Here is a 27,354-nt window from a genome sequence, read left to right as displayed (position 1 = left end):
GAAGTAACAGAACAGAGGCTAGCAGATCAATGTTGATTTATAAAAGAAATAAAGTATTTATAGAAGTAGAATTGGAAGAACTGCAAAAGTCTACCCAAGGCAAAGAAATCGAAGCCTTGCCAGAAGTAGCTCGACCATAGAGGCAAACCAGGGGGAGTTGGCAGTAGAGAAAGCCAGCATAGCTATTGAATCATTTTCATTCCCAAACCAGGCACCCTCTCCTCTGCCTTCTGCTCAGAAAGAACAAAGCCCTCTAACTAAAAAAATCAGAGGAATTGAAACAAAGAATAACTGAGCATTTAGAACAGCACAAAAACAAAAGAATAAGGTTGCCTGCATTGAAACTTGTTACAAAGAAAAAGCTAGCACAAGTATTAATGCCAATACTGTAATATCAGATATAAGCACCAGCTCACTGCAAGAAACAAACCAACTGATGTACAGCATGGCTGCAGTTATAACTGAATACCTTGGAAGCAAAATCAGCTATAATAAAGATATACTTTATGTTCAACTAAATTCCTAAAATATGGATATTACATAAATGGAAATGCATTTATCATTGTGTTACCAAGGGATGAATTCAAATTATGACTCTGTTATCTATATTCTAAAAATGAGAAATGAAGCAATATGTTTCCATATGGTCTAGATTTAATGATAAGCTTAAGGTTGAATAAATTCTGTATTAATACAAAATATATAGCATATGGATCATTTTCCCCCTTTAACTAGTTTTTTCCCTTCTTTTTCTTTTTGTTATGTATACTTTATTTTAATTACCACCAATATGTCTAGATTTGTCTCAAGTGCCTTTTCTATTGATTTTTTAGTCATTTGTACTCCACTATTAAAAATAAAAAAACTAATTTTAAAAATGCATCTTATCTTTAGTGAACAAGATTACACAGTTCCATACCAACATTGGTACCCTTTGTCAAATCCAGCCCTATTATTCAGTGAGGTTTAGGGGAAAAAAATAACCTTCCAACCTCTACATGGTACAACATGAAACACATGTTTTTGCAAACATGAATGAATACTTATTGATGTGCAGTTGGTGACAGATTCAGATTAAGAAAAGCAGAAAAAAAATGTTGATACCCAGTCAGTATCTTGTAACATACTGAATGTAGTAACAGCTTTCAAAGAGAACAGAAAGAAAGATGAATGTTTTGAACTGTCCTTCACAGTCCTGACAGAAAGGATGTCCAATTTCTGCTTCATTGTACAAGAAATGATATTTCGCTGTATTTTCATACAACTTTTCCATCTGCACGAGAAACGACCTCAAGAAATATCCAGCTACAACTTTCCCATGTTTTACAATAGTACAGCTTTTCATGGGATTCTTTTTTCCTGAAATGTTTTTATATTTATTCTCCCTTCCATTCTCTCTTTGTCTCTGTATCAGAAGCTCAGATCCCAGCTATGAGTACAATGGAGTCTTCTACACATAAGGTTTCTTGCAAGGTTCTTTTTTTCCTGCTCCTGTGGACAGGAATATAGATTTTTCAAATCTAATCCAATCAAACAACAGACTAATTCAGTGAATGTTATTCTAAATCATGAAGGATATGGGAGTATATACTGAGTTGCACAAGGTGGTCCACCTGAGAATAATAACTTTCATATGAAAGTGGCAGTCTTAAAACACTTACCGTGAAGTAGGTCCTCTGAATATAATGGGAATCGCTTATAAGTAAACATACACAGGATTACTCTGAAAGAGAAGTGTCATGTGGATTTAGGGGTGATGCTTAGTTGCACAATGAGATCCATTTGAGGACAATAATTTCCATTGTGGTGAAGGGAAAACACCAGGCTCCTTGCAAGCCACAGCAGCAGGGTTATGAGTGCCTGCTGAGCCTAAAAGCTGTTCTGCTGAAGAAGTAGGTGGTAGGGACTGGAGAAAAGGGTTGAGGGAGATGGCAGATGTTTCAGGACAACAAAGAGAAGCCTGCAGAAAAAGCCTCTGCTGGATTACTCTTATCAGGCCTATATAAGAACTCATTCAGTGTTCCATGCTGTCTGGCTCTCTTGCAACTCATTGTCCAGGCAGGAAAGAAAGCTGGTTCCTGAAGCAAGAAAAGCTTTCCTCATAGGGGAGGAAGGGAATAAGAGACTGTATAGGTAAGGAGCTGCTTATATGCCCACAGCTGAGGCTGGTGAGAACACAGGACAGCAAACTGCTCCTCCAGAAGAGTTGACCTCTTTGGTTAGGCATTATCTTGAATGTTATTTTGAGTTCTTAGTTTTGACTGGTGAAACTCCAAAGACTTTTGTTTTCAGACCCTGTCTCTGAATGCTCAGAGAATAAATTTTCCCAGGTTCTTTACAACTTTGGAGAGTCCAGGGATTGTTTTCAGTTACTCAGTAGCCAGCTCCCCACTTCTCTCTTTACAAGGGTCTCTGCCACATCCATATGAAAGTGGCAGCCTTAAGACAATTACCATGAAGTAGATCCTCTGAATATAATGGGGGTTGCTTCTGAATAAGCACACATAAAATTACTCTACTTCATGTAGAGATGTATGGGTTAATAATTTCTTATAAAGGTAGCTATGGGCAGTGCAGCTTTTATATCTGTCCCACCTTCAGGACCTGTTCCTCACCAATCATTGGCCAATGAATTCAGTCATCTTACCTAGCCTTTGCAAATTTTCATAAAGTCATTAGACTTTACCAATGGTTCTTTTCTTTGTTGACCGTTTGTGTGTCTGTAAGGCCAACCCTACTCAGGGAACATCTGACAGACTCCCCTTTTCCTGGAAGAATTTGCTATAATCTTGTCCCTCTGCCCCAAGCAAGGTTGAGATTGAATACTCATAAAGTAGACAGGCACATCACCTTATGTACATATTATATTTTTATTATTAAAACCAAAATCTTTGAAAATGTTCAACAAAATATTGTACAAATTGCTGTTTGATCATAATATTTGTGGAAGTGGAACACATAGTCTATATGTTCAATAGAATGGCTTTACTTATCATGAATGTTTGTTAATTTTTCTGATGAGCTTAAAAGCAATGGTGGTAGTTGCACAGGGCAGGGAAAAGCTGTAACACTACTGCACATTTCTAATGTCAACACACTGAGGAAGTTTTTCGGGAGTATGAACAAAATTTCCAAGATGCCTTTAATCTGCCATTCCAACTGAACAATGCAAATATCTTCTGTCAAACCATTACAATCAGCATACTTCATGGTTACTCATGCGAATGAAATGAGTAACAGGAAAACTAACATCCACAGCAACAATCACATTAATTTTTTGCATCACTATTCTTACCATTTCTATTTTTATCAATCTGTTGCCCTTAATGTATATAAACAACACCTGGAAAAATGGTTTTCCTGATTTAATTGTAATAACTCATGACTAATGATCTGACATATCTTAGACACTGTTGAAACAATTACAATTCTGAGCAGTTTTGTACAATGAAGAGCACTGATATTTTAAAACTTAAATCTCTAGTCCAAGGTTACCTTCTATATATTGCATGTAAAATTCAGGATGATGCAAAATTAGTTGATCGTGGAATTTCAGTTATTGTCATCAATACTTTGTCATACATATTGCAATTATGGAAAATGATCGCGCTTCTGAGCTCCAAATTATTCATACTGGGTATGATCCAGACTACGTTAGACACTTTTTATACAGATTGTAAACTGGATTCGACTGCAGATTTAAGCCCATGCTTAGTTCTTTTCTACAGGTAGTTGATTTCATCCACTTTAGGGTAGCACATAATTGGCTAGAACATGCTTAATGGTATATGAGCTCATTTCTTAATACTAAATGGCACTATCAAGAATGATGCATTTCTGTCTTTATTAGTCAGGCTACATGCTATAATCATGGTTTTGTTCGTGGATAAGAACTCATTAACAATAAAGAAAAGAAACAAATGTAATTAAGGACTCTGGCATCATAACAGAGTTTATAATTTAATATTGTAAGAAAGTGATAATGGCTTCAGTCTCCTTTTTATGACATGCATTAATAAAGACCCCCCTCAAAAGTAACATTAGTTATTTTTGGCTAGCAGCTGTTGTAAGCATCACTGCAGATAGGAGATAAGTTCCACAAGGGCTTGCTGGAGTCACCGGTTTTGCCAATGATGTCAATTGGGCTAGGAAAAGAGTCCTATCATGCCATGTTAACCTTCTCCCCTTGCAAGGCCTTTTGATTTATAAAAGTTATACCTTCTTACAGCAGAAGATGTTGAACAACACTGAACAAAGGAACTTAGCTAGCAAAATTCTAGAGGGTAGAATTTCATTTCATTTCATTTCATTTTTTTCCTTTTTGTTAGCATAGTAGTAGTATTGGAAGAAACTCTAGAGCTTTCTGATATGCAAGAGATGAGTAATAGGAAAACTGGTTCATTGTGGGAAAGAAAGAGGAAGTATTTACAGCCTGGCTCTTAATGTTTGCCCCGTAGTTCAAATTTATCCTCATCTCTGCTGGTTCCAATATATTAGCTCAGACCGCACTAATGTGCACGTGTAGCACAGCTGTAATCCATGGAAAATTAAGAGACACAAAATATGTGCAGCTATAGAAACTGATGTACACAGAAAGTCTAAGGAAATTATATCCCTGCTTTATGTCCCACTAAAAGAAATTTAAAAATTGATCAACACGCACATGTAACTTATTAGACTCATCAACAAGATTTTTATACCACTTCTCATTCGGGGTTTCAAAGTCATCTAGAATTGGAGCATATATTCCACCTCCCTGGAGATCATCAGACTACTTATATGTGCATTTACTACTAAGCAGCATAATACACAGTAAATCTCAACCTACTTACCAAAGGTATTAGGTTGATTGAAAAGTTGGCAGGCACAAATAATGCAAAGGATTTATTACAATCATGGCTACTAGATTTGGAGGACTACTAGATAACAGCAAGGAGACCTCTTTCTGCTGCCATCTAGTAGGTCATCACATCTGGTAGCCTTACTACATTGGTGGATGGACTTTAGATGATGATGATGATGATGATGATGATGATGATGATGATTATTTAATTCAAAATACTCCAACTTAATCTATAAGGCAGCTATTCTGAGGGTGAACAAGTTGTCTGAATGCCAGCTGCTGATTTGACTCAGAGCCTTAGTATGAAGCAAGCTTCCCACTTGACCAGCCTACAAAAACCTCAGGATCAGTTTTAGGATTTAGTTTTTGATTAAACTGGGTATAGCATGCAAGTGCTTTAGACTTTTCAAAAGAACAAAACCTACCAATGTCAAGGAAATGTTAGAACTAACTGCTTGATCTTTTATTTTAAAACAATGAATTTTCTTTCATTTTATTGATTGATCCTAGATTTTGACAATGTTGGACTAGTAGGCACAGTTGCTCTCTCTATAGAAAGCAATTTAATACCAATTTAGTTTGGGTCACACTGAAGAATCTTCATGGAGCTTCAGAACATGAAGACCTCGGATCCAACACAGAATTTAACTGAATCTGATACACTTATTATATATGCAGATTTATATAAATGTAAAGATTTACAAAAAGTGGAATTGCAATAGGAGAAGTTTAAAATCTTTTTCTCCCCACTGACCCCAGTTGACTTTTTCAGTCTTTCTCTGAACAACTGTGCCTTAGAACTTATGAGAAATATGTTGGAATAAGAAGTTGTATAACCCTTTTTTTCTCTTCTCTTGATTTTAGACAAAGAACTCTACTACAGGAATTCATAAGAGTTATTTTCAAAAGATGAATTCTGCAAGATATATATTTAATTTATTGCAGCAGCTAAACATATCTAAAATGTGTGAGCTGTGGCTCTAATATATAAATTCCAGATATTTGGCTACAAATCCTATCACCCTCGGCCCACATGTTGAGGAAAGGCTGATATATACTTTGATTCAGATAAAGTTACACTTGTTTAAATTTCATGGAAAAATTAAGTGTCTACTTAACTCCTTCATACTGAAGCAATATTGACATGGCTATCATTTTAATTAGTTTAGCTCACCTTCAACAATTCTTAAATTGTTGAAGCTGGGGAAACATTCTTAATTTCCTTACCTCTTGCTCCTATAGCTGTCTACTCCATCTTTACAAAGATTCATAACCTTAATTTAATGCTCCTCCCCACTCCATATTCCCAATCTGCAGTTTTTTTCCTGCTGTATAGCAGAACAGATGTGAATGGATGTAGGAAGTGGACCAAGCAGTCAATGTTTCATACACTAAGCCATTAGAAAAAAGAAAATCTTGCCAGCTAATTTACAAAAAAGAGAGAGAGAGGTGCAGAGAGGGAATCCCTTGCTATGGTTTCAGTTTGCAGAAAGGCCATGGTGGTTGGATTAGAGGGGGAAACACATGAGTCCATCTGGGAAAGTTGCAGATCTCTATACCTACAGTACTTTGATGGTGATGATGCTTCCAAGGTTTGTCAGTAGATATTGGGAGGTGTTGGGACTAAAGAGCAGTTGAGCCAGACACAGAAGGGACACTTAGAAACCAGGGAGTCAATGGGGATCGAACCTCCAAATGTACTGTATTCTACAAGGGTATCTAAAGGGCAGTGTTTTCTGAGAACATGCCCATCATGTTACAAATCCAGTTACTCTAGTATCAGTTTTACAACTTTCTGTATAAAGACTTTACAGTTAATGTGTTTTATAAAATATAGAACTATGAATGACAGTTTTAAAATATATTTTCCTTGCCAATAATACATAATCTGTTGTAAAAAATATAGCTAAAACCTTATTGAAAATATGATGGTCACAAGATAGAACAATATAAGGAAAGCTACTTGTTGCAGCCCTTAGGTACTTTTTCCCCAGAGAAATCAAGGACTTGACACTACTTTTCAAATAACTTCATTCCTGTGTATTTGAAAATGTACAATCTGAACTTTTTCCCCTTAAATCGAGAAATCAAATTTAGATTTAGTTCTTGTATAGCTTTAAATACAAATGTTTGATATTTTCTTTTCTTTTCTTTTGCATGTGTGACAATCTCAGATAAAAATTGCCATGTTCTACAGCTGACTGCTTCAGGAGAGTTAAATCTGGCCTGTGGGCAGAGGTGGGGTGATACACTTTTGCAGTGACTGGGAAAATAGTGGCTATGGTTTTTATTGGTGATGGCTAACATGAGATATTGGTGCAGCATAGGATGCAAATCCCATATTAGACAGTTTCCCTATTGGTATATAATGTCTTTCCTTCCAAGTTGGCTTGGGAGCCTCTGGGGATGACAGGCTAAAAGCTAGTTGCATGTTTATCTGCCATTGGTGGACAAAGAGAGATCAGACCTGAAGCACCAGGGCTGAGGGATCTCCCAATCTTTTGACTCTTGTTTCCTGCCTAGCTTGACCACAGACCAGGCCCATTATTTCACTTACCTGAAGTCAAATACAATCTTGCTAGAACAAAACCTGTACTAACAAAATCTTAAGGGGATAAGCAGAATGGAGAAGGCCATCAGTAAAAGAAAGGTGTTGGGGTCATGTAAGCACTCCCTCCCATTCATAATCCAGGGATGACTTCTTTCTGGGTTCCTCCCTCCCTCATGTCTCCTTGTAAGACTGTACTGGGCAAATAAGCAACACCCAATAAGTCCAATTAGGAGTTTCTGTTTATACTTGATGTATGGATGTGAAATGCTAAATCTGTGAAAGCAATTGTATTTGAATCAGTAAGAGCAATCTTAACCAAGATTATTTGGAAGTAAACTCCCAAGGCTTTCAATAGAATTTACTTTAAAGTTACTTCATTAGGACTGTAACCTTAAACACTGTTCCATTTGCATTTCATGGGACTTCCATTTGAGAAAATCGGCATAGTAATGTACAGCCTATCATAATTAGCTTTAGTTGACTGAAGCTGTCATAATGTGAATGATATATACTGCATACAATTTGAAATGCAATATTGGGCTTTGAAACCTCGAATTTCATTTTAAAACTACCAATCTATCTTTCATCATACCTTTCAGCATCAGCCAAGTTTTGTGCTGCTAACAAAACAGCTCAAAATAACAGGTTGAATTTTTATTTTGAAATATTTGCATCTGAAAAGGGCAAAAACATCAATAGGATGTGTGAAAGTTTTGTTTTGTTTTTGTTTTTTTAGAAACAATGCAAACACTTTTTCCCCAAAGTCTCTAAGCAGCAGTTATTTATCCTGAGTCTTAATACCCTTGTATTAAAAACTGGAACTTTCAGCTCCAGTGAAATCAAGGTGTGCTTAATGATGGCTTGGAATTCTAAGACTTCTATATCCTGGAACATATATTACATTTAAGTTGCTTTAACTATGAAATTATGAACCATGCAGTGACTTTGCTTCAGCATACAGAAATCATTATGACTGGTTTTGTGCTTGAAAACTCTAGGCACACAATATACAAAGAAATGTCTGCATATTTCAGTGGGGCCTTAGCTTGACACAAGGCTTGATAGACTGTCTGAATGTTTTATGTCAAACAAAATAATATCTTATATGATGTACTGGGCAATGACTTAGAAATGTTGGATATTCCATCCCTCTGAAACGTTTCAGAAGCTCAGAGCTTGGTTCTATACCAGTGTTGTCCAAACTTGGCCACTTTAAGATGAGTGGACTTCAACTCCCAGAATTCCCCAGACAGCCATGCTGGCTGGGGAATTCTGGGAGTTGAAGTCCACTCATCTTAAAGTGGCCAAGTTTGGACAACACTGTTCTATACCTTTAGGCCAATGGAAGCAACAAGGCAAACAACTTTGTCCTATTTAGCTAAATACTAACCTGATTTTGTCTGTAAAAAGTATAGCATGTTTTTATATGACTCTCAGTCTCATGTGAACCTTCACCAGAGGGCATCAGAGGAAAAACCTAAACTGGACTTTTTGAAAGCAAAAAAGGGAATGATTAAATCGGGCTAACCACTCTATGAGAATATTTTCGAATTCCTGTGAGAGTATCACTTCTCTACTACATGTTAAAGCAGTGCATCTTTAATGAACCAATTTGTTAATCTGACTCTTAAGGCAGCTGCATAATTTTTCAGGCTCATGCAGAAGACTGGAAAAAAGGGCTGTTTTAATGAGTACCAGAGAAGTCATATGCTCATGTCAACTCTAAAGCATTTTTTTTCCAAACCATTTCCAAAGCATGCACAGGTTTAGTAAATAATGGGGCAGGTAGAGAATTGGTTCCAAGTACAGCCTAGTCCTTTAAGCACTCTTTCAAAACACACCTTCTTTTAATGCTTTTTAAAGTCAAAAGCAAGAGAACACTGGCCTTATCCATACAGTAGATCATGGCATTGACTGACCTTCATTCTTTCCTTTTTCTATTGGTTAAGATGTACTCTATTTTACTCAGCCTGCAGACAAAACTCACACAACAGCTGGCACTTAGTAATCAAATAGCAAAATGTGTCAAAACACACCTACACATACTTTTCAGTTTCACCCTTGGTATCTCTTCTCTTGCACAAGCTCAACACCAAGTTATTAATCACTCATCAAGGCAATGTTTGAACACTTGCTCTGGGTGGGAGGAAGAGGTGATTGTGGCAATTTTGAAACTGACCAGAAGCTTAACAAATCTTTGCCTTGAAAAATGAGAGTTTTAGCATGTATGGAAATCCCCTTTTGCAGGCAGATTCCAGATTGCAATGATTTTGTTAGTGGTGAAAAGAAATGTATGTTTTCAGCAATGTCTTAATGCTAGGAAAATGCAATCTCACTGAATGGAAAGCTTCTCCTTCAATAAAAATGCCTGAATCTGGTGTAATAAATTAGTCACTGCTCTACATTTATTGCACAATCAAAATTTGTGCAATAAATATAAATAAATAATTGTCCAGACAGGTTCTAAATGAATTAAGCCCCCCATTTACCATGTTATATTTGTGTCAGCTTGTAAAACTAGCACAAACTTTTCTAGTACCATCAAAGGAAAAATGTTATCACAATGTGGTGATACAAAAAAGAGTTTCTGCTCACAACAGATGATTAAAGAAGCGACTGATGCTGTGTTACCATATGCAATCCAGCTTGCTAGAGCCAAAGCAGCAGAATTTTTGTGATTAGCTAATAGAATGTTGAATATTGTTTTAATAATTTAAACTTCAATACTTTATTAAACTTTAAGCAGCAGGTCTCTCTGGTCAGATTTTATTAGCATGCTTCCAAATGAAATAAATTCTAGTCAGTGTCTCTTGAGAGAGGCAAGATTGAGTTTGTTGCATTCAGAGACACAGCTCAGTTTGCGGTAACATACAAAATCCTTATACACTGAGTCTGTCCAAGTAGTAAAAAGCTTTCATCAAAAAGGATGGTGGGGAGAAAAAATTTGACTTGTTTTCTTCAGGATCTCAGTACATATAAAGTCTCAGATTTCTAGGCTGCTTTTCAGCTGCTGTTACATGACATTTTCAAAAAGCTGTAAGGATCTCATGATATTGTCATCCTGGAAACAACAAGAAAATACAGCATACATATTTATATTGCTAACACAGTTTTGTCCAATTTACAATACTGATGGAGGATTTTTTTTTTTTAAAGGCCCATACAGAGACCTGGTTTACACTATATCATGCATGGAACTGAATGTATGATGGAGCAAATGTGTGAGATGTTGCTCTGGAACAGAGAAGTCAGTAAAAATTTCAGTTTGAACTGTGATCCCATGTATACATCCTAATTGTTTTGTGACTTGTTAATATTAAGCTTCTGGATGCATTTAAAATGTGAGAATTCTATATTACTTTGGCTGATTTCCTGAACTTTGGTATGTTTGTGTGCACGTACACTCTATGTATGCTCTTGTGTTTTTTTGTTGCAGTGTTAATACGGCCACAGAATATTAGCAGACTTTGTGGGTGAGAGCGTTGTTCCCTATGCATAAGCAAAAACTCCAGCAAAAAGCAACATTTTGTTCCTGGAGAATCAGTTGAAAAAACCAACCCACCAGCCCAAGCAACTCTGTTGTCAAGACGTTGGGGATGTCAGTGCCTACAGAAAAATTGACATAAGATTCTGATTTGAATTTTTAAACTCTAAGGAGAGTCCTTGGTCTATTTCAGCAAGCTATTAAGGATTATAGAATGCTACATAAATTACAACTCTTCCGGGGATTGTAGAAACAAACTGATATATGTTGCCAACTTTGGTGACGATGTCCAACCAGTTAGTGCTTTAGGAAATCACCTAACAATGTTTTATAATAAATCATGAAGTTGGTTTATTGTCTACATTTCCTAATGCATATCAGTATGAGAAAAGTATTTATTTATCACAATTATACCCAGCTGCAATCATACACAGACTCTTAATTAAATTAATTTAGTTGATTCAACTTTTACTGTTAGCTGCTAGGTTTGCTATTACAACACATTGGAAACCTGAAGTGCATCTCATATAAAGTATATAAGAGGTATTTCAAAGTATGGGAAGTTGCCTTGGCTGAAAAATTAAGAATAAAGCTTTGAAAAACTCTGCAGTAAAGGAATATTCAGTCACATCTGGTTACCATTTACTACTGATATTAATAATATTTTCCTTAGTAGATTACCTTTATGTGTACGTATACTGTTTTGGAAGGAAAGATTGATTGTGGGTGTCAAAAAATGTGAATGGTTGTACTTCTTTTAAAGATTCTCTTCCTCTCCCTCTTCTTTTATATGAGTTTGTTGTCAGTTTTTATTGACAACAAATCTTGTTTCTAATACCTTTGTTCTAATTTGATTTTGTTCTTATGAAATAAAAAGATTTTAAAAATGATTCTACCATCTGCAGACACAAGTTTATGGATTCCAAGGAAACTGAGCCCTGCTTTCTATAATGAAGGGATGGTCCTCATCTGAATCAGACAAGTAGTTGTTGCCAGGGGCCTGTGATAATCTGATGAATTCTTTTAAAAAAATTAAAAAGGGGAAAAAGGATAATCTGGGAAAGGATTAGCATGAGGGATCAAACAATGCTGAGTAAAGATGGATGCTGAAGGAGGAGACCTTTGATGCAGCTGGTGTTTCTCTACCAGAACAGAAGGGCAGTGAAATATGCTGAAACTAAGGTGAACAAGTGATTTAGGAGAACTACAGAATGTGCTAAGAGAATGTTCATTTTTTGCTAATCTCAAGGCCTGTTTCCTGGAGATAAGGAAATGTGATTGTAAATTTGAATGGTTCTACAAGTTTGACCTGCTGATTCGGTACAACTAGTTTGCTTTTGTTTGGGGGTTGCACTTGAATAAAATAGACTCAAAGTTGGATTTATGCTGGTAGGAGTTAATAGATTTACTCTAAATGTTACATTTCTCTTTCTGACAAAATTGTTTCTCATACTCGGTATAATTGGTATTGCTTTGCTCAGTTGGTAATACAAGAAACCAGAAAGGGAAGGAATGAAAAAACTGCCCATGTCTGCTTGGTATTCTAATGGGATGAGGGTGGTTAACCTAACTTTAAAGAACCAGTTGCCGAGATGAAACCAAGCCTGAAAAAATAGGAAGCCTCTCACAGATAATCATTAATTAAAGGGGAAATGCTATCAGTCTTGTAAGGAGAGCTGGTCATACTTGTTTATTTTGTCTTCTTTAAAAAATTAACCATGTGTGCACATACATGCGTGCACATGTAGTTGCAGCAACATGTGGTAACTGTATCCTCCTGTACTTTGGTGTACAGAAAGGATAACTTTGGACACATTATGCAAAGGCCCAGCTCTCTGGAGAAGGCTCTAATGCAGGGAAAGGTGAATAGAAGAAGACGACAACCAGCAGCGAGATAGATAGACTTAGTGGTGATGGGTGCATTGTGGAAGACCTGAAAGAGCAGGTAAGGGACAGATCATCATGGAGAAACTCTATCTGTGGAATAAGCATTCCCTTATTTTTAAAAGAATAAGGGAAAGAACATTTCTTCTGAAGGAAAGAAGGAAATGAAAAATCTTGCTCCATCTTTCAGTTTACCCCCCTTTATTTTGCTCCATCTTTATGAACTGAGTGAATTAAGGGGGAGCAGATGTTTCTGAACAGTATTATATATTTATATATATATATATATATATTCCTTTCAACAGAGTGTATTTTCTCTCTCCTGAAGCATTTTCTGTAAATAATTTTGCTATTATATTTTCTGTTACATTATGCTAAATGGGGAAACTGAAATGATATTAATTGCCATCATAATTTTGAACATGGTGATTCTAATGCTCATATTCAGTAAAATAAGGAAATTAAATTTTACAAGCTAATTATAAGTACAGAAAATAAAGCTAACATCAGATTAAATTGTCCACTGGAAGCCTGAGATGTACAAGCAAATACTTATAATAAAAATATGACAGTACTCATCACAGGACTGCAGAGGAAGAGCTAAGACACTCAAGATCCCTAGTTTACATATAAAGGTAGTCCTTTACATTTTTATTACACATGTATTTTCATTATATTTATGGCATTTTTAACAAATTTTTGTATTCTACCTAGTATTCATAAGCATGAAGAGTTATTTGAAAAAGTGTTTATGTGAAATGTTTTATTAGATCTACAAGGCCCAGCAAAGCAACTAATAATCAAGTATTATTCTGATCAACAATTATAGGAAGAAAAAAACCATAAAATATATGCTATGTACTTTTAATAATGTTTAGCTCTGCTCTAATGAAGGAGAATGTAGACTGATCTCCTAAGGGAATATTAGAAATCTCTTTTGAAAATGCAAGTTATTCTTAAAAGGATTTAAGGACTATTATGTAGCCACTGGAGGAATGAAGACGTTTAGGAAGCAGATGAATTACAATTTTCAGTTTTTTAACAAAGTACTAACTATACTTGCCTTCTTATGATATTATTGGAATATAAAGGTAGTCCTCACTTGCTGACTGCCTTGTTCAGTGACTGTTCGAAGTTAAGATGGTGCTGAAAGTGTAGGTTTATGACTGGTCCTCGAACTTGCAGCATCCCTACGGTCCCATGATCATGATTTGGGCACTTCGCAACCGGTGCACATTTATAATGGTTGCAGTGTCCCACAGTCACCTGATTGCCATTTGTGACCTTTACAGCCATCTTCCAATAAGCAAGTCAGTGGGGAAGCCAGCAGGAAGTCACATTACATCATGCTTAATGACCTGCAGTGGTTCGCTCCAGTCCCAATTGTGGTCAGTAAGTGAGGACTGCCTGTACTAAAAGGGTCGAAATCAAGGAAGCAGAGCAGCAGAAGCAATTTTTAGGGTAAATCCTTCCATGTTTAGTTTAAAAAAAGCCTCTAGAATAAAGGATATTTTTAGGACTTGGAGAAATTAGAAGTAGAATGTTTATTTGAGCCCTCACTCTTTTCTGTTCAGGAAGTCAGTGCATGTATTTGGTCAGTATTGACAATGCTGACCACCCCTCTCCCAATGAATAAAAATGATTTCACTGGGATTAGAGTTGCGCAAGAAATAAATAGACCATTTGGCTTTTGTTCTTTTGGCCCACCAAAAAGTTTTTGCCTGCTAATGAGTTTCATGCACCAATTAATTATCTCTACTTGTTTCAGCTATCTCAATGTTTTTTTTCCACACCATATGGATTAGAGTTAGGGTTATCAATTTATGGTTAACTGTTACCTTTGTGAATGTAGATACCGTACACCGTGATCACAACAAGGATATTGCATCAATCAATTATGTCTGGGGTGGGAAAAACATTTGCACATGAGGTTTTAACCCTAGTTGCAGTCAAAAAAGGAAGAGCTGACCATTTACTCTTAATAATTACATTTTCATCTATTTATCATAAGGCTTCCCAAACTTTGCAATACTTCAGCTGCCCACTGCAGATTTGGGCAGGCAAATCCCAGAAGGAATTTTGAAAATGCTCCTGTCTTGCCTACATGGGCCAAATGTATTCTGCTTTGCCTGGCAAGCCCACATGAGCTTTGCTTGACCAAAGCTGGGAACAAAGCCCAGACGGAGTTTTCAGAGTGTACCTGCTTTGCCTGTGCAAGTTTGATAAGGAGATATATTCCGCCTTCCCAAAGTTGCTCATGACCGGGGGTGGGGGTGGGTGGGCAGCACAACCTGACTTACTGTTTGAGAATCCCTGGCCTACTTAATGGGAGTCTTTGGGAAAATCCAAAATACAGAAATATTTGGGGGGGGGGGTTATATTTTAACAGATTTATTTTAATTTTTTTGAATGAAATATTCATGCATTTGATCATTTCCGTATTGAGCTCTACTTAGGATGGGACTCCTAAAGAAGCTCCTCCTGCCTCAACTTTTCCAAGTCCTCTTCTGTATTACTAAGCCCTACCAGGCTCTAAGAATATAAGATAAAATGCTTTCTTATCAGGCATTTTATCTTATATTCTTAGAGAAGGTTGATTCTTCCTCATGTTTACTTTCAACCTCACAATTTATTGTGTGGCTTAGACTTCATCGTTTCCTCTGTGTACCATCTTCTCATCTGTGCAAATCTGTGCAAATTTCAACCCTGTGCAGATTTCAACCCTTTGTATACACGTTGACTTCCCTATTTTTTCCTAGAAGTGGTAGAATGTGTCATATAGTTTTAAGCTCTCACTAACTACACTGGTCTTTTGGAAGGCCACAAAGACCTGTCTGTTTTTGCAGGCACTGGGGCCAAGATGTTAGATACAAAGATTCTGGCGTGGGTATGTGCACATTATATATGACCTGAGATTTTCATGGTGAGCCTCGACTTCATTGGGGACGGGTGATGAAATGATTATGTTTTTGTTCTCTTGTCACCCAGAGTTTTGCTGGATAGATGAGTGGCTATATAAATTTGATTAATAAATAAAAATAAATAAATTGAAATGATGTGAAATAGTGATTACAATATAAGATTATTTCTTGACTGGTTTTAGTGTGGAAGGAAGGAAGTCAATCCTTACCTCCTGACATGACTCAATAAATTCATCCAAAGTTACAATGCCATCTTTATTTTTATCCATTTTCTATAAAGAAAGAAAAGAATAAAGTAAAATACAAACACTTTGATTTCATATTGGTCTTGAAGCATAATATAGAAATGCTGTGGAATTTTCAACTTGGAAGCTCTCAGTACAGCTCTACAGTTCTGCAGATGTCTACAGACTGTGTTCTCCAAATATAAAATGACTGAAAATGTAAATGTTTTATATAAACACATGAAAATTACCTGGAAAAATACTTCTACATGTTGCCTTGGAGCATCTTCCTTCAGCACTGGGTAAGTATACTTGCCCATCATGTCATAAATTGCCTTTACTATGTCCATCATTTCCTGAAATTGTGACAATTAAAACACAAGAGAGATTTCAAACAAAGTTACTTTTCAAATCCAATATGGCTGTGGCAATACACCCTACAGTTCTATTTTTTGTTTTTTTTTTGGGGGGATGTTTATTTTCCACCACAAAACAATACTGGTATATGGAAAAATTCCCTATTCAGAGTTTTCTGACAGCAACAAACTGGTTGGCTGTGTTTTAAAGTTGCACATGTGCTGAAATCAAATCATAGCATATAAGATTTGTTTCAAGTATAAAGTGTTATTGAATTCATAGCTGCTATATAGACATTTTCAAATGAAATGTTTAAAACATAAATGTAGAGTAATACATGTGTGTGTGTATATGTATATGTATATGTATATGTATATGTATATGTATATGTATATGTATATGTATGCATATGCATGTTTTGGTCCTTTCATTAGAAAATGTCTGCTTAGTAACTATGAATTTAATAAATCTTTCTACCTGAAACGAAATTCATTCTGTATGACCGGAGCTGGTGATATGCTTGGCCTTGTCAGAGATCTTGTAAGGAACATGTTGAACATTAACTGGCATTTGCAAGACCACAGACTAGATTCCTGATAACTATGTTTGCATATCAGTTCACTGAATACTTATTTCTAAATAAGATTCAGATATTTTTATAACTAATTTACATCTAATGACAGTTTTGCATTAGCAAAAAGCATTTCTCTTTATCCAAGATGTGTCATTTCATTTTTGCAGTTCTCCTGTCTCCTTTTGCTCCCTATGCTGAATCCCTTACTATTATGGAGCATTACTTCAATCCTGAAGAGCAGTTTTTTAGTTGGCACCAAAGGCTGTAGTTAACAATGACTGGTGGAAATTATCTATTAATATCCATCACTAGATATAACCCAATCAGTCTTATCAATGCTTCCTGTATCATACAGTACAATCAATGATTACATGTACCTAAGAAAATGGCAATTGTTCTGGATGTAACCCTTTGTTCGTTTCATTTACATAAGCAATAAGATGGCCAAGTGCTGTTATTTCACCAAAAACAAGAACCAAATCTTGCAGCACATTAAAAGCTAACACATTTATTATGACATAAACTTCAAGGACTTGGCATTCACTTTATCACATGCTTCATCTGATTCTAATCCATCAAATGTATGCCTTAATAAACTTGCTAATCCCAAACTCTCTGGAAATTTTTCAATAAATTATCTTTGGGCATTTTACTGTTGTTTTGTGCATTTTACTAACTGAGCCAATGAAGTAATAGATAATTGTGAAGTCCTTGATGTTCTCTGAGCTTGGTTGTTTGCTTGCAGACATTTCATGACCCAGCTTGGTAACATCAGTGTGAGTGAGTGTGGGCTTTGCTGCCTGTTTGTACATAGTAGCTTGGCCTGCCAGTTTTGGTGGGGTTGTAGTTTGCTCCTTGGTGAGATTTGATTAGATTATAATTTTTGATTAGATTATTATTCTGCCTGATTGTCCGGTGCTGATCCCTGCTAATAGGTAATTGTTACTTTACGTTCTTTAAAAAAATATGTCATTGTTAAAATATTTTAATCCCTACAAAAAATGAAAACAGTAGTATACCTATTACATGATCCATGCTAGTTTTTGAATACGAAGATCTGGCTGTCATTCATTTTCCTTTGGAAAGCACAACATAGCCTTTAGACTTTCAATAGAGATTTCTGAAATTTCAGTCTGCAATCCTATTCTAATTAAATTGGGAATAAGCCTCACTTAGTTGGACTAGCACTGGAGTAATGTATATAGGGACTGTGCTGTTGTTCACTGTCACAACATTCAACCCAGTTATTGGATGACTCTGATGTTTGCCTGTTCCATTTCAAAGAATAGCACAGCAATTCCTTGCAAACATTTCCTGGCATAGCATGCGGCTCAAAAGAGATAATGAGCTTGTGTAATTTATTGAACATATTGAGGGAAGTTGTTGCCATGTAAATGGGTAAAGGGCTAAAATGGCCAAGTTGGCATATGATGCCTTGTGCATTGTGAATTTGTCTGTGAGATTATTACTGCGGCCATAAATGCACTATGAACTTCTCTCTTTGTATTCATCTTTTTCCAAAGAAATGATTTGCTGAGATGCAAGTCAGGCATTCTGTTCTTCCAAAAAGCTTTGTCTGGGGCAAGACATTGCTTCTTGCTTTGCTATGTTGTTGTGGTTGTTTTTGCAACATACACTACTCAGTTCCATGTACTGTCTGATTCCTCTTAATTCTGTTAATATCTATACAGATGTGTTTCCTATGTAAGGCGTGATCTAGCCAAAGATAAAATGCCTCAGTTCAATTAATTGCAGTTAGAGAGAATGAAGCAAGACTTAATGCTTATTGTCCATTCTGATGTTACAGGTACATGAACCCCAGTAATAGAGATGAGGAGGCTTGCCCAGGGCCTGTCTCCACTTTCTTCAGCATCCCCAACTTCCCTGAGTTGAATGGGAAGGTCAGTATTGATCTTCCACTTACGATAACTTGAATCATAAGAAGAACAACTCAAAGCATAATTGGAATTCTGGTAACATAACGTAACTCAACTCAACTCTTTCTGAACTGGATGGATGCAAGTAGAAACCCCTTCAGACAACCTCTTCTCAGCATGGTGATCATACAGACACGGTTTGTAAGTATGGCCTAAAAACCCTAAGTAAGTCTGTTGTATCTGTGACACGGGTAGCATAGTGTGCTCTCTCTCCCTCATTCTCTCTCACCATCTATCTCATACTGGCACTTTAAAGTTGTCTTAATTCTTATAAAAACAATAAAATAATTTATTGTATGCTGAATGCTATGGCACTTTTTAAACTTTTTAAAAGGAACTAATTGTTTTATTAATGAATTCCAGAAAAATTAGATGCTTGTTTGTAATACTCCCTTTCCTGCTTATTTTAAGCATTCCTTATCTGAGTAGTTTTCTCAGCTAACCCTGAACCAAAGCAACATGGGAAGTGAGACCAATCTCTGGACAAAACAGCCTTCCTCCTTCTAGCAAGGCAGATTTTAGTTCCAACTGGGAATGGGAAAATAGCTTAATTCCCTGTGGCTGTATGGGTCTAGCATTGATTCAGTCCATATTTTGTACAGCAGATATTTGGCAAGGTAGTTAGAAATGCACAGATACTGATGACTTATATATACCAAAAGCTAATTTATCATTAATTTTTTTTCTTTAGAAAGACTTAATTCAGAGGTAGTAATAGAAAGCTTTTTGCTAGCTAGGTTGATGTGCTTTCAGTCAGCCATGCCAAACCTGAATTACATTTTGCAGGATTAATCAGCCAGCCAACAGCTTGGAGAGTACTATAAACCACCTTACCTCCTTGTTTATATAGCCATCTTTATTTATGTCATAGAGATTAAATGTCCATCGTAGCTTTTCATGAACTGTTCCTCTCAAAAGAATGGAGAGTGCCATCACAAAATCCTGTGAATTCAGGAATACAAATACAAGTCTGCTTTAACTGAATACAAATCTGCTTTAACTGAATGAAAATGCTTTCTCTGAGCCTTTCGGTAGAGCAATATTTGCAAATGATGCTTTATTAGAACCAAGTTCTTGTATAAAAATGCTCAGCTCAGCGATGCCTTTGTTAATTCTAAGGTCAGGACAATATGACTCGTATAGACTCTGCCTATATGGCAACCTTTCCAAAGCAGCTGAAAGGATGGGAAGTCAGATGATTGCACTGCTAAAGTCTCCAAACAATGTGGCTTTTTAGCCTGTTTGACTTTAGACAAGGTGGTAGAAAATTTGCCATACTTTAGGCATGCTTAAGAAGTCTAGGGTGGGCATTGAATCAGGTGTGAGTTGATATTGAATTAGATGTGAGTTATCCATTTTGGAATTCATAACTTGGTGGGATTTTGCTGATGAAATCAACTACCCCAAACATTTGCACTGTAAAATAGTGATGCAAAAGGGTAAAAAGCACAAAAACCCATTCTCATGCATCACCTCCATTAATTTTCACATGACTTGTATAGGAAATAACTAAAGAGATCATAATGATCTCATGTATGTGTATCTGTACATGCCCACAGAGACCTGCACGCATATACATATAAACACAAACTAATGTCTGTTGCCCATACTAAGGACAGTCAGCCATCATATCAGCAATTACAAACATGATATTCAGTAAAATCAGGCAGAGATAACTAACCACTTATGATTTCTTTACCTCAAACTTCACAGATCCATTCTGCGCTGTATCAAATGCATTAAAGAGATAATGGGCATACATACTAGCATCTGAAAAACACAAATGCAATGGAAAGTTATAATATTAAAATAATGGAAGTAAACATATGCAGAGCTGAACTGAATGTGCTCTGGGTTCATTTCTGATCCTGGAAGCCATGATATGAAAGGGCATAGTTGGTTCCACTTTATGGCCATTTGCCACTCTGCACAAGTCACTTATTCCTGCTTTCCTTTTCTCTCAGTTCCCATACTTCTCTTTCAATAACTTTCATGAGTTCCACATTTTAAGCTGGCTGTTCTTAAATAAATAAAATAGAAATACTGCCACTCACCTCCATGAGGGAAAAACTGTGCATAGATCTGTTTGAATGTTTCTTCATTAACAGCTCCACTAGGGCATTCCTATTGGGAAACAAGGAGTAAAGCTGTTATTTTCATTTGCAATATCACCCGCTCCCCAAAACACTCTTGCTATCATATTTCTAACCACTGAGCACTATATGCTTAGAACCCAAGGAACTCTCTTCCAGCAGTTTTAATCAATGCTTTCCCTTCTCTGCTCAATAAGCAATTTCTTTTGCCACTGCCCTGCAGTGAAAATCAAGTTTAATTTATAATCCTTGTTCTGTTGGAAGTGGTGCAAAAATCCATTTTGCCACCTGGAACAAAGACCTGCAGAAACCATTCTGAGCTGGATCCCCTTCGGCAATTAATTCCATTTGATCCCCACAAAAAAGGAACTGCAGGAATCGAAGCTAATTAGGGAAAAATTGATTGTCTGAAGAGACAGTTGTTTTGCAATTTACCTGTAGACAAAACTGTCTATAAACGTGCAGCATGACTCTGTTGACAAGATTCCGATCTCATCTACAGAAGGTGACTATTACTTGTATTAGCACTGCCCGTGGCTGTTGGAAACAAACCTGGAGCCAGAAAAGTGCTCTTCTGTGCTGTTAACCAGATTTAGGCTGTGGCTCTGCCTTCTGGTTCTAGTGCAACAGCAGTCATGTTCACCTAGGTCACCTTGCTTACTTATTGAGAGACTGGAGAGAACTGATCATTAAACTAGAATACCTTTAACTCTCATTTCTCTTTGTTCCTGTCTGCATTATCCTGGTTTCAGCACCACAGCCCCAAGATAGATCAGCCCTAAGGCAAATGCAAAAGCCTTGCACTTGTACCTAATGAAGTATCTGGAAGTGCAAATTTCCCAGGAAAAGATGCATTTGCCTTTCAGACATTTAAATGTCTTTGGGGCAGCAGATGCTTGGCCAAAGGTGAACAAATGAGAAGGGAAGTCATTCCTCCCTAGCAGGCCAACAAGCAACAATAGCAAAAATGGAAGTGCTGAGGAGTAAGAGGCTTTTGAAGGAACAAATGAATTCAATCTCACTGAGGTTAAGCAATATTAAGCCTTATTGATTTTATTGGAAAGCTTTAAAGTAACTTTAAGCAGAATAAATCAGCATATGCTCTTCAGAAAAGAAAAGAAGGGGGGGGGGAAGTACTTTGCACTCAAAATGTTTCCTAGCATTTTTTACTTTTCTTTGTCCAAAAGATGCAGCTGGCCACCATCTAAAGAAAAGGAACTGGGACATTCAGAACCAAATTATAAAATGGACGTTTATTTTGTAATTGTATTTATAGATCAGAAACCCATCATGAATTTGTTGTTATTAAAGTACGGACATTTTTGGCACAAGAGTACATCTAGATTGATAGGTGTTTGTGATCTTAATCTTGCATTTTTGGGGATAACAAGAAAAAAATGGAAGAAGCAGTGAGAGATCATGGAGAGGTACATGTGGAAAAGGATTGGAAGTCTGGAAGTTTTGTAAAGATCTATGCTTGAAGCAATGTGATTGAACCTACTAAATGTCACTTGGATATGTTTGTCTTGGTTCCAAATCAATCCTGGCGGTGAATGGAATGACAGGTGTCACAGGCAGATCATCCTAGTTGGGTTACGTTCTACTTTATGCAGAACTATTCTCAGTTTGAAGGATTGTCCCATTCAAGTCTGATCTACAGGTAAAGAGCCATTTAAAAAAAGGAAACCAAGGACACTGAAGCTGACCATCAAGAGTCAGCGTTCAAAAAACCGACTAACAGACATATACATCACCTGGTGTCACAGTGCCTACAAAGATGTTTGATATTTCTATTTAAAATATAATAATCATTTCTAATTTGTATTTATACAAAGGGGCAAATACACATTATGCAAAACTGAACATGATTTTGTCAATGCATAGTTTTTGTTCTTTAGGGAGAAAGAGTAAAGAACTATGCAATTGCCAGAGGATGCCCTCAAGCTGTGACTTTTCAGAGTGCTGTCATGTTTGGCCTGAACTATAACACTGGTTTCCTGCACAGCTGAAATTCTTGATGTTCTTCCTCCATTAATTTTTCATTTTTGGCACTTCAGTGAAATTTTTGTCAAGATTAGAACAAAACCTTCTGAATGTCATAAAAAGGCAATGTGAACATGTACTTTTAATTCTCAGTGGTTGGACTGCTTTCAAATGCATCTACTAGTTCCAATTCATTTGTACCTAAATGGTCACAGTTTTGTTTCATAAGAGTCAAGAATGCTCCAGAGATCTCATTAGCAGCAGAGGGAATAACTTAATGCAGCTAAATCTTAAAGCTTATTCCTTGGGAAACCAAGCAGGTGTACCCCTTAATGTAATTTCTGTTGGAACAGCATAAGTATGACAAAACTAGTTCATTAGGAATTTTGATGAATATTCTGTCTGGTTAATTATGCACAATACTTTAAAATATATAACCAGAAATTTGTGCATATCAGGGATATGCAATATCCAGTGTTTCAATGTTATTGCCAAGGTATATGATGTGGGGAGTGGGCTTGCTCAGGGCTCTCTCTTGCAGTCTGCCAGCAGGGAGCCCAGGGACTCACTTTAAGTATTTCCAATAAAGTATACTTTGTTGTTTCTATGTCCAAAATGGTTTTGCTTTTAGTGAGTGTTTTCCTCACAACAATAAGTATGTGCTTAGGGCATCAGTCAATCCAGTATTCTCTCTCGAGGCTCAAATTATCTTACTTCTGACACATTATGTGAAGACCTAACTCTCTGGAGAAGGCTCTAATACTGGGAAAGGTGCAAAGAAAGAGAAGAAGAGGATGTCCAACAGCAAGGTTAAAGTAGCAATGAGTGCACCATTAGAAGAGCTGAAGGAACAGATTAGGGATGGACCATCATGGAGAAAATCTAACTAAGTGGTCACTAGGAGTCAGCAATGACTTGATGGCATGTAATCATCATAGGGAACCAAGGGAAGGGGGGCACCACAAAATTTTTCCCCTAACTATCATGCCCTTAACTCTTTAACTGCCACACTCAACTTCAGTTTTCAGCACTTAATGAGTCTTAATGTCTTGTCATTTAAGCAATGGAAGGACCGAGGGACACCATTGTTGGGCTGTGCATAGGGCATCAGTTGGCCTTAACCCAGCCCTGGCTAAGGGCACTCAAGTTTTTACATCTTTTGGTACGTGAATACTGCTGATTTCTTAAAGATAATAGTCCTAGAATAATGTATCTAATACATGCAGGCTTTTATTCAAATTGTCAAATTTTGCTCCAGCAAATAAAAGCAATTTCCTAGCCAATTTGATTTACTATTTCTGTTTGAACATGTTGAATTGTGTAGGCATGTAATTGGTTTGCCATATACCAAGATTTGGATCTATCCTGGAAAGCTTTAGCAAATTGATTGATATGAAGTGTAGCAAAATACAACCACATAAGAAAGATTGGAATCAGGATGAATAATGAAGCAAGGACTTTACTACAGCACAATCTATATGTTATCAACAAAAATTAATGTATGAAACATTTTGCTTTTTATGAGGTTAACACATTTCAGTTAAAAATACTTATGGTTCAGTGCTGAAGTAGAAATTTGATCTGATAGCTGTGTGTTTCTCTGCAAGCTCAACAGTTTTGCGCACCTTGTATATTTTAAGCTGCACAAACTATATAATTTTAGACTAAGATTATCTATATATGTATATGTATATGTATATGTATATGTATATGCATGTGCTCATATCTATCTATGAGTATTCTCACTGAACTTAAAGGGGTCTTAAACTGTAATGCTTTACATTGTAAATGGCAAAAAATGGCAATTTTTCAGTCTTCCCAAATTTGGTTCCTTTGAATCCGCTACCATTTGATAATATACATAGTCAAAACAATGTAATCGTTCTGTCTGAATAAATTAAAAAAAAAACTGTTGCAGAATCAAATTATTAATTAGTGTGATTCTGTTTAATATGCACCTTAAACAGTGAGCTATCACTCTGGAGAGTAGGATTTGGCCCAAGTATGAAGAAAAAGAAAGAAAGAAAGAAAGAAAGAAAGAAAGAAAGAAAGAAAGAAAGAAAGAAAGAGAGAGAGAGAGAGAGAGAGAGAGAGAGAGAGAGAGAGAGAGAAAGAAAGAAAGAAAGAAAGAAAGAAAGAAAGAAAGAAAGAAAGAAAGAAAGAAAGAAAGAAAGAAAGTTAACATTTTATCTTTCAGGCCCCAGTAGTAGTCACCTTACCCCATCTCCCCAACCCCACCCCAAAAAAACCAGCTTCATACTACCAGAAAAGGAAAAAAGAACTTCCTTCAGTGAAAACAGAACCTTCTTTCTCTGTGCAATAGCTATTTTGGTAGACCTTTCATTATGCTATTGTCCAACAATCTGTACAGATATGTCCAGCTTCTCAGCAATTAATTTTAAAAGCTGGAAACATTTTAAAAAGATATGACCTAAATGTGAATTTCCTACTCCACAATTGGGAAATACAAAATATTTCCAAGATATCCCAAACACTAAAAAATAACAACGGACTATTCCAAATCTAATATGATACAGTGAAGAAACAATAAACATCTTGGCTGAAATTGCAAACTTACAATGCTATTAAGTCATTCATTTTGTACATAGGAAAATTACATTATTGGCTACATGTAACAGATGAACTGCATGTTTTCAGCCTGTTATCCTTTTAAACTTATCTTTGTGCCATTAAAAATTCCTCATATCTCTCCAATCTTGGATCTAAAGGACTTCAGAAAAACTGTCTCCTGTCCTGGTTTAATGGTCAGTTCATGATAAATATGTTTTACCGTCTTACATTTTTGAATCCTCTGTAAAGCACTTGAAGTTCCTTCTTTGTGAAATTGGTTTGTGCCTCAAGTTGTTCTAATCCTTCAGGTCGATGACATACTGTTGTCATTTCCAACTCATCTTCAATTTTATCTAAAACAAGGACACAGTTTGATTTGGAACACCATACTGTTTGACAAGTAATGGAAGGAATTAAATTAAAACCGATTAATTTTGGACACAATTACATATTAAACACAGCTGTATACCCATCCAATTCCATTTAACATAAAATCAAAACCAAGAAATAGAGGCATATCATACATTTCTTTTTAAAAGGTATTATTGCACAAGTTATTATTCCACTTATTATTGCACTGTCATGGTAATACTCTAAGATATTCCTGAATACATTAAGATGCTTCCAACTCAATCAGAAGATAAGAGTGCCCGAATTCATGCCCACTGACTTGAAAATATTTTCCAACATGCAGCAATATTTTAGAACAATATCACAGACTGCAGGTAGAACAAGGACCCAACATGCTAAAACAGAGTAGACGAAAAGCTGTGATCCCAAGCACACTAATACGGCAATATGTACCACTAAACAGATATAAGTTACTTCCACATAATATATTTAGGATCAGGATGAACAATGTCTACATTCAGCAGGCATGAAGATCCATTTTTTCTTTTGTTGTGCAACAAAAGAATTGGAGAAGACATTATAGCCAATACAATGTTATCAAAGACCAATGCAGATTCCCTGGAGTTATTGCCCCAAATACGTGCTTTTTTCTGCTAAGTGGAAAAATAGCAAAAAGGCAATAAGTTGCTGAAATGTATAGGTTGTGAAGTAAGTATATCTTCCATTTATTATAGAACAGCCTCCCCAAAAGAAGCTAGATTAGCTCTGACATTATTATTCTTCTAGAAGAAGTTAAGCCAGTGCTCATCCTGAGGATTTTCTATATATGTTTATATTGATCTAAGTTAATTGTTTTAACTTTCTGTATTTGTTGCATTATGATAGATATTTTATGATTATATGTTGCTAATTTCTTTTGGATATTGCCAAGAATCACATGATTGCAATGGTTTAGAAACCTAAATAAATAAGTATGTCCTTAAAGTGAGAGGCAGGTGAAAGGAAGGAGAACATTCCTGTTCCCCAAAGTCTTGCTTTTCCCTATAATAATTGAACATTGTTACTAATTACATATATTTTATCCATAGATGGAACAGTAACTTCCTACGATAATGAGCAGGGAGCAATTTCAATGTAATTAGGTATTCCCCTATATTTCTGATTGTATGTATTTCTAATGATGATTATGTAGTTTGCATCAGCTTGGAGACTTGAAGAAAAGTGCCTTCTAGCATTCTATGGCCATATATAATCCATCACTTGGACATCGGAAAGGATGAAAATGAAAGGAAAACATTTAAGTAGCTATGAAGTTGACTTCATTATGGGAATATGCAGATCAATATCAATTTAATCTGCTTAGATCTTTTTAGATATGTAGTTTTAAAAAATGGTGGAAAAGCTGCTGTCACTGTGGTTTACAACTTTCCTTAACATCCATAATTTCTATAGGCAACTTATGTAGTTGTTAATATAAATTCTGTGAGTTTTTAAAAATAAATTACCCTAATAATGAACTTTGTAACATAAATTTCCCTAATGCATTCTTCAGTGACAACTATTACATTTTGAACCCAACTT

At 36.2% G+C, this 27,354-nt stretch overlaps 1 protein-coding gene across 1 annotated transcript; it reads right to left on the bottom strand.

The window, feature by feature from the left end:
* Window positions 1–8,744: 8,744 nt before the first annotated feature.
* KCNIP1 (potassium voltage-gated channel interacting protein 1) lies at window positions 8,745–25,767 on the bottom strand. The gene is made up of 7 exons (XM_088134756.1): window positions 25,651–25,767; window positions 20,830–20,899; window positions 20,475–20,545; window positions 19,610–19,717; window positions 16,159–16,263; window positions 15,893–15,955; window positions 8,745–10,455 (listed from the first exon to the last, which is right to left on the bottom strand). Exons 1-7 carry the CDS (start codon window positions 25,750–25,752, stop codon window positions 10,408–10,410), a joined length of 567 nt encoding a protein of 188 aa, XP_087990882.1. The 5' UTR covers window positions 25,753–25,767; the 3' UTR covers window positions 8,745–10,407.
* Between the last annotated feature and the right edge of the window lie 1,587 nt (window positions 25,768–27,354).

This window comes from Python bivittatus, unplaced genomic scaffold (genome assembly GCF_059951505.1).
Source record: "Python bivittatus isolate LINGU-HERP-01145 unplaced genomic scaffold, Pbiv_v1 ctg000080_np1212, whole genome shotgun sequence".
In the NCBI taxonomy this organism is placed as follows: Eukaryota; Metazoa; Chordata; class Lepidosauria; order Squamata; family Pythonidae; genus Python; species Python bivittatus.
Note: the sequence above shows the minus strand (reverse complement) of the source record. Positions and strands in the feature narration are given on the sequence as shown.

Coding starts and splice junctions, on each gene's coding strand:
- KCNIP1 (XM_088134756.1), bottom strand. CDS start 25,752: ATGACAACAGTATGTCATCGACCTGAAGGATTAGAACAACTTGAGGCA. Junction 19,718..20,474: donor ATGGATCTGTGAAGTTTGAG/GTAAAGAAATCA, acceptor CTGAATTCACAG/GATTTTGTGATGGCACTCTC. Junction 10,456..15,892: donor TTATTGAGTCATGTCAGGAG/GTAAGGATTGAC, acceptor TGTTGTTTCCAG/GATGACAATATCATGAGATC.